At 35.3% G+C, this 13,795-nt stretch overlaps 2 protein-coding genes across 4 annotated transcripts in view; both read right to left on the reverse strand.

Moving 5' to 3' along the window:
• The window catches only part of pds5a (PDS5 cohesin associated factor A), a 485,752-nt gene that overhangs the window by 420,188 nt on the left and 51,769 nt on the right, over positions 1-13,795 (reverse strand). The window lies entirely within an intron of this gene.
• Positions 2,032-11,724, reverse strand: smim14 (small integral membrane protein 14). Of its 3 annotated transcripts, none has more exons than XM_087235355.1 (5): positions 11,655-11,724; positions 9,277-9,357; positions 6,288-6,336; positions 6,043-6,191; positions 2,032-3,501 (listed from the first exon to the last, which is right to left on the reverse strand). In XM_087235355.1, exons 2-5 carry the CDS (start codon positions 9,349-9,351, stop codon positions 3,463-3,465), a joined length of 312 nt encoding a protein of 103 aa, XP_087091481.1. In that variant the 5' UTR covers positions 9,352-9,357; positions 11,655-11,724; the 3' UTR covers positions 2,032-3,462.

A 13,795-nucleotide genomic window follows, 5' to 3' on the forward strand; every position in this document is an offset into this window, starting at 1 on the left:
GTACATTGACCGCATTACTGCTGCCGCTGCACCAATCTTCCTGTCAATCTCACGTTCCATCTTTCCCTCACTCGTAAACAAAACCCCAAGATACTGGAACTCCTCCACCTGGGGTAAACACTTTCCTCCAACCTGGAGTTGGCAAACTCCTTTTTCCAGTGGAGCACCATGCCCTCGGACATGGAGATGCTGATTCTCATCCCAGCCTTGTCACACTCGGCAGCAAACTGCCCCAGTGCATGCTGAACGTCCATGTTCAATGAAGCCAAAAGAATCGTAAGAGGCCTGTGCATTGTGCAACGGGAGGTTGTCAAAGGTTAGGACCACGGCAACCCAATCAAATGAAAATAACGTTTTAAAATATTATTTATGTTATCTATTAATGTATCTTAATTAAGCACTAGTGAAATTATTTAAATATTTTACAGTTATTAATGTGAGACTATTATCAATATTATGTTTTATACAAAATATAGCTGTCACACAGTATTAGTGACATTTCCACCACAACACTGTAATGTGTTCAAGATAGAGGGAATTACATTTTTTATCAACAACACTTGAAGAAAAATCAAGGTAAAGGATAAGGAAATACATTTATTCTACTTAATTTCCAAACATGTTGCACCTTCAAAGATGTTTTTATAAACCAAACAAAATTAAGGTAAATAAGAGTGTTTTGTATACAAGAAAGGCTAGTATCAATTCAAAGCTAATCGGTGAAGCTATTTTTCATTTTTTCACAATAAACTGTTAAAATGTCATTTCCACCACTGTCATTTCCATCACCACACACATTTTTTAAAAAATATTTAAAAGGTTCTCATTACACATTAAAAGTGTATTCACAATGTATAAGTTCATGCTCTATTTAATATACAAATTCAGTTTATTTATTTTCTAATAAACTCTTAAACAAATTAATATTAAATTTTAGCATGTGACAGGTGTACAATTCAGCATACAGCTGATGTATTTCATCGACAAATTATTATTATAATTATTAATTATATATATTGTGGAAAGATTGGTTAAACTAGGTACAAAAATGATCTTAGACATTGTTTGGCTGTCATAATCTATTTCTTTTTGAAATAAGCTGTATATTGAGATGTGATGGAACTGAATTTTGTTCAGTTCATGATATAAAAAATGTTTCTCTTCTTATCTAAGTTTGTGCTCTTACAGATCTTAAAACTAGACAAATAGTTTAAACTTATGAGGCTGTTACGTTAATTTTAAACAAGTTTTTTTACTCAACTTCACAAGGCTAAAAGTGCCCGTAGTTGAAGAATGTCCCATATATAGTTTACTTTTTTTAAAACATTATCCAATTAGGATTTCATATCCATCTGAATATTTATATTCAGAAACTGAAAAATAGACTTTTGTTGTTCTTATGGTATGGATTACAAAAATAGTACAGCGATATACATACTAGCAGACTTCAAACCTAAAAAATAAGATGATGGTGACGTGGTGGCTCAGTAGGTAGTGCTGTCGCCTCAAAGCAAGAAGGTCGCTGGTTCGAACCTTGGCTGGGTCAGTTGGGATTTCTGTGTGGAGTTTGCATGTTCTCCCCGTGTTCGTGTGGGTTTCCTCCGGGTGCTCCGGTTTCCCCCACAGTCCAAAGACATGCGGTTCAGGCGAATTAGGTAGGCTAAATTGTCCATAGTGTATGTGAATGAATCAGTGTGTATGGATGTTTCCCAGAGATGGGTTGCAGCTGGAAGGGTATCCGCTGTGTGAAACATATGCTGGATAAGTATGCGGTTCATTCTGCTGTGGCGACCCGATTTATAAAAGGAACTAAGCCGAAAAGAAAATGAATAAATGAATGGAAATGAGATTTTTCTTCTATTAAACAAACTGTTATACTACAGTATTTAGATGTGTAATGGAATACTATATATGTTTGAACCAATTTGTTTGTGATATGCAAATAAACAAACAACCACAAATAAACAACCAAGGAGACTACCCACCACCACTTCACATTCCCATGTTAAAAAAAAAAAAGCCACAACGTGATGCTGTTATTCTTATTATTTATTTGAAGTAACCAAAAGTGCATAGATTAGCCCTTTCACATAGAGCAGTTTCATTTAAACAGTGTAGACAGAATTCATTGTATATGCCCTGAAATCCTCACCACCACCTCGACTGACCTTTCCAGGAATCATTAGTCTGACCAATTAACTGACTTTTTGCAACCAAGATATTGTAACATTCTTAAAGAAATGAAGAGCAGTTACACCACACTTGAAACATATTTACATTGTTTCTTTGGTGTTTTTCTGGACCTTTGCTTTCTGTTTAAAGGTACCACAGCTAAAGTGCTACATTTCAATTTGTCTTTAGGCAAATCTGAAAAAGGAATCTCACTCTTAAGCAGTAAAGGGACACTTCAGCCAAAAAAAAATAAAAATGTTTAGCTGTTATCATTTACTCACACTTGACGACTTGTTCCAAACCAAATTCATTCTGCTGAACGCAAAATATATTTTGAAAAATACTAGAAAACAATAACCATGACTTCCATAGTTTTTGTTATTCCTACAACTAGGAACAAGTCAAGGATAAGGAAATGATGACAGTTTCGGCTGAACTGCCCCTTTAAGGATTTCTGTAAATTTAGTAGAATCCCAACACCATTTGATAACTGTTCGATTAAGTATAGCTACATAGCGATACCTGAGCAACTGGGTGAAAACTATTCAGAATGCCATTTGACTGTGTACTAGCAGTTGCACTAGTTATTCTGTAGTGATTTTAAGGGTTAAATATGCTTTCGGAGTCTTCAGGGTGGAGAGGTCTGCTTTAAATCAGCCGTCTCTCTGTGGTCAACAGATCCCAGATGATGACAACATTCACAGAGTCATGACTACATGGAGGAGAGTCAAGAAAATACTGGAATACACCCATTTCATTATTTCCGTCTGCGCAGAGAAAGGTGGTCTGGTCAACCAAAATGTGTGAGTCATTTCAAGTACACCCATGTTTAGAATTACCCAATGCAGAGTCAAGGCTGATGCTCTTACGCAGACGATGACATCACGTCTGTGAAATCTTAATAGCTTTGGAATGTATAAGCCATCATATTAGACAAGAAACAATCGCTTCTTTTAGTCTACGCAAAATTATCCCAATTCTCCTCCATTTTCCAGATTTGTTTAGTGTCATTATATAGGCCTTTATATCATTGTAACAACTTACTAAATACATAATGATGCTGAATAATAAAAATATAAGATGAAGTAAGAAGCTGAAGACAGATTTATAAACCCTGAAATCTTCACACATATGGAACACCGTGCTGTTCAAGCATCTACAGAAATCAGCCTCCCGTTATTGGATGAAAGAATCTGAAAAACTGACAGGTAAGGAAAGTTAGGCTGGTCAAAGGAGCTGATCAGATGAAAGCTGGATTAAACGATCAAATCTCCTTCTGTTAGGAAACCGCTAGTCCACTGGAGGTGCTGGCGGCTCTCTGCCACGATTCTAAATGACGAAAAAAAATTTAGGTAAACTTACAGCATTACTCAGAAACTTAAAGAAGCAAAATACAGATTTACAGATGGTTAAAAGAATTGGACGGTATCTATAAATCACCCCCATGACATAAATGGCTGCTAAAAGGGGGCAGCCATTTGTAGTATTGTCCGAAATCATGGTGGATGTCATAAAGAGCACTAAATCCATCACACAATGCACAGGAATAATGTGTACACTCAACATCTATAATGCACTGGGAGTTCACTGCGCCAAATTAATTTACACGTCTGACCACAAGATGACATCTAAATCAAACCTACACGTGCAAGTTTCAAAATAAAATGTTTAATAATTATAATAAGTAACATTTGTATACATAAAAGAAACTGCCTTGGTTCATTACTATTAGACAGCTCAATAAATGCAACTATCTGCTATACTATAACAGGATGTGACCAGAAAGTGGAAAATCTGATCCTCCCGAGGAACTCAAATTCACTCAATTTACCGCTTCAAGTGGTCTATATTAGTAGACTAATGTAGGGAATATTAAATGAAGGGCATTTTCAGATACAGCATTATGCCATGGTCACACTAGACTTTGAGCATGCGAAATTCTGTCGTATGGCGCAATGAAAAGGGGCGGGATTAAACATTTTAAAAAGTTAGCGATAGGTCCATACTTTACATTTCTGTACAGAGAGGTCATGTTTTGATCTTCAATTGGTTTCACAATGTCACATGATGCGATTTCGCAGGTCAGATTTCATCAAATGTAAACTTTGCAATGAAACAAACTGCAAAACTTGTCACACACGCTTTCGTTTCTGGTCTGTCGCATTCATGTGCATATCAATGGAAGTCTATGGGGTAATAAATGAAGAGTAATCGTGGCTTTACGCTCACTGGCAAATTTATTGTACACCTGTTCATCTGCCATACAATATATTTTTGCAGTTATATTTTATTTATCTATTCATTTACATGTATATGTCCAGTAAAAATAATGTTCTGTTGTTAAATTCCTAATGTAAACAACTCAAGACAATTTAAAAAAGTGATTTTCAAAGTATTTAGTTTTTTTTTTAACCCAGATTGCAGATTTTCAAATAGTTGTGTATCTGCCAAACATTAGCCTTGCTATCCTACAAGTATACAAAAATAGAAAACTTATTTATTCAGCTTTCATGCCATGTACAAATCTCAAAATTCTCAAAACAAATTGACAATTAAGACTTGTTTTGTGATCCAGTCACAAATGGGGAAAATGGTCATTTAAAAAAGGGCCTAAAAATAGTTCATATTCTGTGAGTAGTGGTTCTGTGGGTAAAATGCCTGGTGAGAATGGATCAATCTTATAGAAATGAATTGGACTGTCCAGTTGTTGCGATTAAGGTCTGCAGAAGAGCATCTCTTTGTGCAAAGCACATCAAATCTTGATTTACAGTAGAAAAGCTACAGCAGAAGAACTACAATAGCTCTAATACTAGAGGTTGTCAGGACTGACGAGTTGAGTTCTGCTGTGATATTCAGATATTTGGGTTAGGTTAACTTTACAAAAACTACACAAGTACTCTTGCCTTGCTTCAACAGTTCAAACAGTTGTGTTTCTATTTCTATTTGACCACAGGGTACACATCATATTACAGCAATGTCCAGCAGGATAACTGCTTAAATTTATTTCAGCAAACTAAAATGGTCTCTACAGTCAAACAAAAATCTAACAGAGCATGTTTGAGATGTGCAGAAAAAGGGTACTGGCAATACATCATGGATATGCAGCCTTCAAATCTACAATTATAATTCTATAATCACAATTCAATTCTATAATCACACCCAGCCAAAAACACATTAAGCACTTTCCAGGTGCATTTTTAATTTCGTCTAGCACTTTACAAGTGTGGCAATGCAGATATACATACTTCATTACATTATATCAAATGCTAATCATTATATTATTATATAGTTTAATATTTTAAGAACATTTTTGATCGCATGATTGCTCTAAGCTCAACATTTAATCGTTTAATTTTGTAAATGTAATTTACATGCATCTTAAAATAGCTTAATTACTTATTTCAAAGGGTGCAGACAAATAAAAAGACAGGTGGATCTGACTACAGGCACTCTACAGGCACTTGTGTTTCATATAATGCAAAAAGCAAAGAGATTTTTTTTTTTAAATAGTTTATTATAATTACCTGTTTAATAAGATAAAATTACTAAAGCATCTCAACTACAGTTAAAAATCGGGTTTAACCCCCAGTACCCATACGAACCCTGTATAATGTCAGTATGAGCCAACAATTCTGATTATTGTTGTGTGAATCTTAGCCACATAAAGGCAGTGGGGTAAAGAGAAAAAGGTAAAAAAAAAAAAATCTGTGTACTAATATCATGGCCATATGCACTGCAGCACTTGCACTGACTATCATCTAATTGTGGATGAAATGGAGTTCGATTGTTGATCAATTTTAAACGATAACTGACATAGTTGGATCACCTTAATTCATTTCTGACAGAGGAAGTCTGTTTGATTTGACTTACACCATGTGGACCGATTGGCTTGTTGTTGGCTGAAGGGCCCCTCATGCTGGCTGGGCGGAAAAGAAACAGTACAAGTGCTAGAACCAGCCATCCCATAATAATCATGGGTATAGTGATGTCGCCTTCTACTGAGGAGTTGGGGCCTGGCACTGCAAACACACATTAAAAACAGAAACAAATTATTTTCCCTAGCATTGGTTGCTTTTAACTGTTATTGATTGATTTTGGAGGGCTGACACACTTACTGTCCTGAAGGCACTCTGTGTCTGTACAGTAGGACTGGGACTGTCTCAGCTTAGGAAAAAATAAAAGCACAATATTTATCAAACAAGCCAAGCAATAAATGACAATACATTGTGTGTATAAAGGTTTATAAATTGATATTAAATGTAACTGAAGTGAAATGTGTGTGTATAAACTACTGGACCTTCAATTGTTTGCTCTACAAACTAGATTATAAAATCAAACCAAAATAGAGGTCAAATGGTAATGGCGAATCTGGTTGCAGCAAGTGAACCAAGGATTGATAGCGCCCTCTATTGGGCAATCTTCTAAACTTAAAACTTCAGCAGGCATAATGTATTTAATATCTGTTCATGATTTTGACATTCCAATTAGTTTGTACCTGAAGAATCTTTTTCATTAAACAGAATTAACACTTTTAAATAAGACTTTTGGCCCACTCATTAATACTGATCAGATAGAGTTCCTAGAGTGGGACGCTTTAGCCAGGCAGGTGACAAAGAACCTGATGTTATTATGTTGCATGTGCTCCAGCATTTCTCTGTGGAGAAAGGAGAACCTGCATCTGCATCTTTGCAGCACTCCATCAATAAGACCCTTCCACAGAGTCACCAGACAAAAGGCACTCCACAGTAAAAGGCACAGAAGAAAAGTCTATCTACAGTTTCCCAAAATATACCTAAAGGACTCTGACCAAGACAACACAATTCTGTGGTCTGATAAAACAGAGATTTATGGTGGGGGTGTTTTCAAGTGGCAGGAACTGAAAGGCTTGACTCGATCAAGGAAAGGGTGAATGCAGTAACAGGATGTACAGGAGACAACCTTGACAAAAACCTGCTCTAGAGCAGGGGTTTTCAACTGGTTTGGCCATGGGACCCACATTTTTACATGGTCATCAAGCCGTGACCCAAATTTTTAGGAACTAGAGTACAATTTTAGAAATTATAACTAATTTGTGTTTATTTGTTAACATACACAAGTAGTGACAGATAAAATCACAAGACATTCACAGAGACTTACAAATAAACAATATTTTACTGCTGTCATTTAAAAAAATAGATCAAATTATAGAAATATTACAAAGTAAAAATGACAAATACTGTTAACAGTGGTTAGGGTAAGGAAATGTTCAGTTACTATGAACTAAACTGTTAATAAAACATGTCAGGTTTCTGAATGTCGTTTTAATTTAGAAGGTTTAATGCTCTCAGATAAGAGCACCTCACTACATATGACACTGAGGCTTTAAGTCTTTTTTGTCATCAATATATGTAAATCTATACTTTACATATTCGGGGTCGTACTTGCGCTTCGACACATTTTTTGCTATAATTAAATGATATTTCACATGACAAACGGTAGGGTTAATGCGCACTAATTTCAAAATAAAAGTCTGGTATAAGCAATATAAGTAAAAAATTAAACTTGTGTTGTTTTTTTGACCACACACTCCGTGACCCACTGAAAATGTTCCCGCGACCCACTTTTGGGTTGTGACCCACCAGTTGAGAAACAGTGCTCTAGAGCACTCTGAACACCAGAATGGGATGATCGTTCATCTCTCAAATGGAGAACAACCCCAAGCACACAGCCACAATGGCAAAGGAAAGGCTATGAGACAACTAAACCCATAGCCCATATAAACACCTGACTGAGCATCTCTGGAGAAATCTAAAGAAATCTATGGACCAACACTTCCAATTTAACCTGATGGAGATTTAGAGGCACTGCAAAGACAGATGGGAGTAACTACACAAAATTAGGTGTGTTAAACTTGTAGTATCATTTTCAAAAAACACTTGAGACTGTAAAAGTCAGTGAAAACGTGCGCAAAATGTCAGTTGTTTTTTAAATAAATTTAGCTAAACAACATTTTTTTTTGCTGGCAAAGCGGTGGCGCAGTGGGTAGTGCTGTTGCCTCACAGCAAGAAGGTCGCGCTGGTTCAAGCCTCGGCTGGGTCAGTTGACGTTTCTGTGTGGAGTTTGCATGTTCTCCCCGTGTTCGCGTTGGTTTCCTCCGGGTGCTCCGGTTTCCCCCACAGTCCAAAGACATGCGGTACAGGTGAATTGGGTAGGCTAAATTGTCCGTAGTGAATGAGTGTGTATGGATGTTTCCCAGAGATGGGTTGCAGCTGGAAGGGCATCCGCTGTATAAAACATTTACTGGATAAGTTGGCAGTTCATTAATAAAGGGACTAAGCCGAAAACAAAATGAATGAACAAATATTTTGTGCTAAAATATTGTTTGTAGCTTTCTCAGAAATCTTCCTCAATTGAGGCTAATCCATTTTGGAATAGGGCTGGAACCGAAGATGTGGAAAAAGTGAAGGGCTGTGGATACCTCTAGAGTGCACTGTATTTTGGAAATTATGTATTAACTTTCATTATCCATTGTTACTTTCTACTTTTCCCTCTCCATTTTAAGCATTCACTGACAGTGCTATATAAGAACAACATGTGCAATATTTTGTGCAAGGTTTTATTTATACGCCTCAAACTAAGAACAGTAACTGAGCTTAATTGCAAAGTCAGCATAACTTAAAACCCCTTAACTTAAGATAAAAAACTAACAGGTAAGGGTTAGGGTTAAGTTTTTTTGTTCAAATAAACAACTTACATGAACACAAATTTTGAAGTGTCTGTTTTATGTACATCTATACACACACACAAAAGATTACCTTGAAATACATTATTCTTTACCACAACAACAAAAATATGAAATATCTGAAAACTATTTCAGAAAAATTAATTACCAAGGAGAAAAAAAATTATTTGCACTTATTCACGTTTCTTTTACAAACATCTATAAATTAGTAACTTTTATCATTTATCTGATTCATTTAGATGAGGACAATAATAAAATTCATGTATTTGCACTTTAAAAATTGTTATTCTAATTTATTTTGTTAATGTAGAAAACAGAAGCAGCGGTGTTATTTAAAATGATGATCTGTAAAAGAGAATTAAAGCGACTCATGTGAAACTCACCAGGTTGATCAGTCTCCTCATGGCATGTTCATGGGAGCAGATGCACTCGCAAGGGTCAAAACCTCCCTCTGCCATCCTCTCCTCTCTCCTTTTTAAACAAATACACATACATTTAGCTCAAACCTGAATGGGTGTGGGGAATTATAGTGGATTCACAAGAGGAATATACAATATGAATTCCAGAAGATTTAGCATTAAAATCAAGAACAAACTAATTGTATTCTAGAAATATTAATAACTTTCAATTTCAACAACTGCAACACTTCAAAACAGTTGGGACTGAAGCAAACTAAAAGGGAAAAGGTCACAGAATATCCAAATTAAACAGTTTTGAAGAACTTGTGAAACCACTGAGGAAATCCAGAGAAATCTGAGTCTGTGTAGAGCAAGACAGGAATACAGCTGAATGTGCTCCAACCTTTGAGCCTCAGATGGCACATTTTGTGTTGTTTAATAAAGCCACATGAGCTGAGGTGAACTTAAAAAAAACCTGCAACTAAACACATTCTGCTCCTGCTGCTGCTGCTGCAAAAAGAAATGCTAATTGAATGTTTGTTGATGGTGAAAGCTGTACATCGGTTGTGTGCAGTAATGATGCTGCTGGTAACGCAGTTGAGTCTGTATTTCAGCTAATTTCTCAGAAAGATCAAAGTTCACAGACCATCCAGACTGCAGTGGTGGGATGGCTGCTGCTTGTATGCCCATGTCATAATGATTGACATACCTGAATGACTAGGCTCCTCCTAAAGCTAGATTGAGAACTTCATTATATTGGATCACAGCTCGCACTTGTTCATGAGTCAACAACTGATTTAATTCATCCAGTGAGAGCTAGTTAACAACGTACTGATTGTGTATTTGTGGTCGATTGACTTTGACAGAATATTGGAGTTTTTGAATCCAATTATTATTGCAAGAAACTAAATATTTTAGAAGACATATACTGAGCAAACAGTGGTGTGAACAGTGTTCATAATTGCCTGGAGAGCAAGCTTCCTGATACAAAATGGATGCATGGGCCAAAAACTCAAATAATTCAGGATGAAGAGTATAACATACACATCCTCCTCCTCCTCCTCCTCCACTGTTAACAAACAACGTCACAATTTTACATTGACATGTACATCATCATGCAACAGGTGCTGGTGCTCCAGACTCGCATCATTTTCCAGACAACGTGCAAAATAGCCATGTTGTAAATAAGGTCTTCTAAATCTTCATGCACAAACAAATGTTGAAGAACCATAGCAACTAATAATAGACTGCCTATATTTGGCCAACATAAATGTATTTAGACTAAAAGCTTTATGTTTTGCAAAAAAAATAATAATAATAAAATTATGGCAAATTGTCTCTGAAACAAATGTGTTACATTGAGTACGGTATTAACCTAAAAATGTCCAAGCGCAATTTGTTTTCCTGAACTTCTCCGATTTCAGTTTTGCATATAGGCCGAATTGACGAGAATTGCGTAGTATCATTTATACTTTTGTTTTAAAAAACATTTATAACAGCTGGTTGCAGTAAAATTTAATTTTGCTTTAAAATGTGTGCTGTTTGTATGTTGTTTATACTGTGATGAGGAGATTAGCTGTCGAATATGAGAAGAGGTGCGCGCTCTGAAGTTTACAGCACCGCACGCTGTCATTAAATTAGCATTACGCGTCTGAAATGATCTGATGCAGTATGAGACTCAAGTACCGGTGTAATGATTACTTGATAATATTTGTTCAAGTAGAGTTACGTGCTTACCAGTAGAGATATATAAAACTCGACGTTTAGTTCCGTGTTTTAGTAAGTGAAAGCACTTACGAAACTATAAACAAACAAACAAAACGAATAGTTTCAGGAAAGGATGCGTTTACTTACTTATTTAAAAAAGTAATACTACACATCTTATAGATACCTAGATAGATTCGATGCAATTGTAAATGTCTTATTTTACTACGTTAATTTGTCGTAGATACCTTGCTTCCTTTCGAGAAACTTTACACTCAACCTAGCGACAAACACTAAAAAGTTACTAACTGCTTCTAAAAGCACGCAATCAGTATAATTTAAGGTAACTTTTACAAAATAAACAAAGAATAAAAAACACATTTTTAAAAGCTATTGTAAATCATAAGTAAGCATTAATTGCAATCCTATCCTCAAGGATGCAAAGTTTACTTAAATTCATTAACCAAGACAAAATATTTGAACGAAGGCAACGTTAAAAAAGGCAATTATGAAATGTAAGAATGATATGTTAAACTACAATGCAAATCAAACAGTATTTAGATATCTTACCAATGATTTGGACAACTCACTCGAAGAGATTTAAAAGCATTCGCTTTAAATAAGCAGCTCTGATATGTTTATATCGATCCTTGAGAGACTCCGGTTGGACAGACCAAACCCAGTGCAAATGATCCCTGTTTACACTGGCGTTTGGCAAAGAGCTGCACCTCCGGCTGATGTTCCGTCTGTGTTTTGATAGGATCGGCAAAGCAAAATTAGGAATGTTACTATGGCGAAGGCTTGGTTCATGAATGGTAAACACCTGTGCTGACGTTGATTTGTATCCTTCGTGGGGCGTCCAATTGCAGACGTAATTAATATTAAAGAGATAAGTCATCTGTAGATTTAAACAAATCAACAAGGCCGACTGGCCGCAGAGAACGCCTGGTAATTAATATACATGAGATAATCCTTTAGCATAGTGATATTTACTCGTTCGTGTAGAGGAATTAACATGGAGAGCCACGTCGCTGACGTGAAATGTCGCAGACTCTGAGATCATTCTGTGAGGACGAAAAAAGGCTTACCATACAATATCAGTCTACCCAAGGCAAAAGAAGTACAATTTAAAATATTAAATGATATATACCCTCCTAATAGGTTTTTACACTTTAATTTAATTTTAAAAATTCACCATGCCTTGCAGTTCAATCATTTTGGAAAAAAATAAAGAATGTGAATGCTGTTGACTTTCATATTACAAGATATGGATTTACTAGGATTTTTTGCACAATTTGATAAATATGATCATTGTATAAGCCAAATATTTCATTCATAAATGTAGATATTTCAAAACACCTACTCATTGTATTTATAAAAGAACTTTTATAAGTCTTTACAAAATATAATTTTTAATCTTTTCGGATGCCCTGGCTAAAATAAAAACAAAAATTGCCTTAAAATGCATATTTGTATCATATAACTTACCATAGCCGATAACTGTTATACAATGATTTCTTTTTTTATGTTTTTTCACTCCCAATTTTATTTTAGTTTGAATGTTTTTTTAATTCACATTTTTTTTTGTATTTTATTATTTTGTGTTGAGCCTTCCATGTGTGATACACAATTTGTAAAGTTGAATGCCATTTTGTTGTATTTGGATTTTGTATTTCCAATAAAAAAAAAAATATGGTTGCTGGTTCGAGCCTTGGCTAGGTTCGTTGGTATTTCTGTGTGGAGTTTGCATGTTCTCCCTGCGTTTGCGTGGGTTTTCTCGGTTTCCCCTGCAGTTCAAAGACATGCGGTACAGGTGAATTGGGTAAGCAAAATTGTCCATGAATGTGAAAGAGTGTGTATGGATGTTTCCCAGAGATGAGTTGCAGCTGGAAGGGCATAAACTGCATATAACATGCTGGATAAGTTGGCGGTTCATTACGCTGTGTTGACCCTTGATTAATAAAGGAACTAATCTAAAAAAAAAACTAATGAATGAATAAATAAAAAACAGTTGTTGTACACAGTTGTTAAAATGTTTTCATTCTCAAGTCAAGATATTTCAGTAGATATTTTTGTCCACTTGCATGGAAAAAAATAATTTGTCAAATGCCTGTGTCAACTGCTTTGTTACCAGCATTATTCATATTTATTTTTTTATTTCCACTGTAGAAATAAAGTAGCTACTTTTATGTCTTACTAACACATTAAACCAACAATTGATGCTGACACAATATTTTACTGTTATAAAAGGAAATTGACATTATGCCACGTTTAGTGTGCATTGTGCAAAAACAATATTTTGGAGAAGTCTGGCATCAAAAATTAAGAGTGCAATTGAGTGATACTGCATAATAATTCAGTGAGAATGAATCAGGGACAAAAATGCCCACTATTAGTTAATAAATAATAATGGAAATTTTAAATGGGACTCCTGTGTTTTTTTTTTTTTTATTACCAAGATGAGTTTTATTTTAAAGGACTTAAGTTTATTTCTGATGCATTCAGCTGTACAAATCTATTTGTATAAATGTATTGTTTGACAGACCTAAATGAGGCTAAAGTTTTCTCATATCTGAATTAACTACAGTTGATTTGACAATGTGATTGATCTAGAGTTCTCAAAAGGCAACATGGCAGCAGTTTATATGAGAAAGCAATTGAATGCTAATAATTAACCATATTTTAAAACTGTATTTGCTATATATTTAATTGTCTCCCTAATCTTATTCTGTGGCTTTAATATAGAAGGGCAGTTTCAGTCTTAATCTCACCCATTGACAAGATAACACAAATATAAATG

The sequence above is a fragment of the Danio rerio genome, chromosome 1 (genome assembly GCF_052040795.2).
Source record: "Danio rerio strain M-AB ecotype USA chromosome 1, GRCz13ab, whole genome shotgun sequence".
NCBI lineage: Eukaryota > Metazoa > Chordata > Actinopteri > Cypriniformes > Danionidae > Danio > Danio rerio.

What these genes read in the sequence shown, in the direction of transcription:
- smim14 (XM_087235354.1), bottom strand. Translation starts at nt 11,605, where the DNA reads ATGCTTTTAAATCTCTTCGA. An exon ending in TGAGGAGACTGATCAACCTG is followed by an intron (nt 6,337 to 9,276) that starts GTGAGTTTCACA and finishes TTTTTTCCTAAG; the next exon opens with CTGAGACAGTCCCAGTCCTA. An exon ending in CACAGAGTGCCTTCAGGACA is followed by an intron (nt 6,192 to 6,287) that starts GTAAGTGTGTCA and finishes GTGTGTTTGCAG; the next exon opens with TGCCAGGCCCCAACTCCTCA.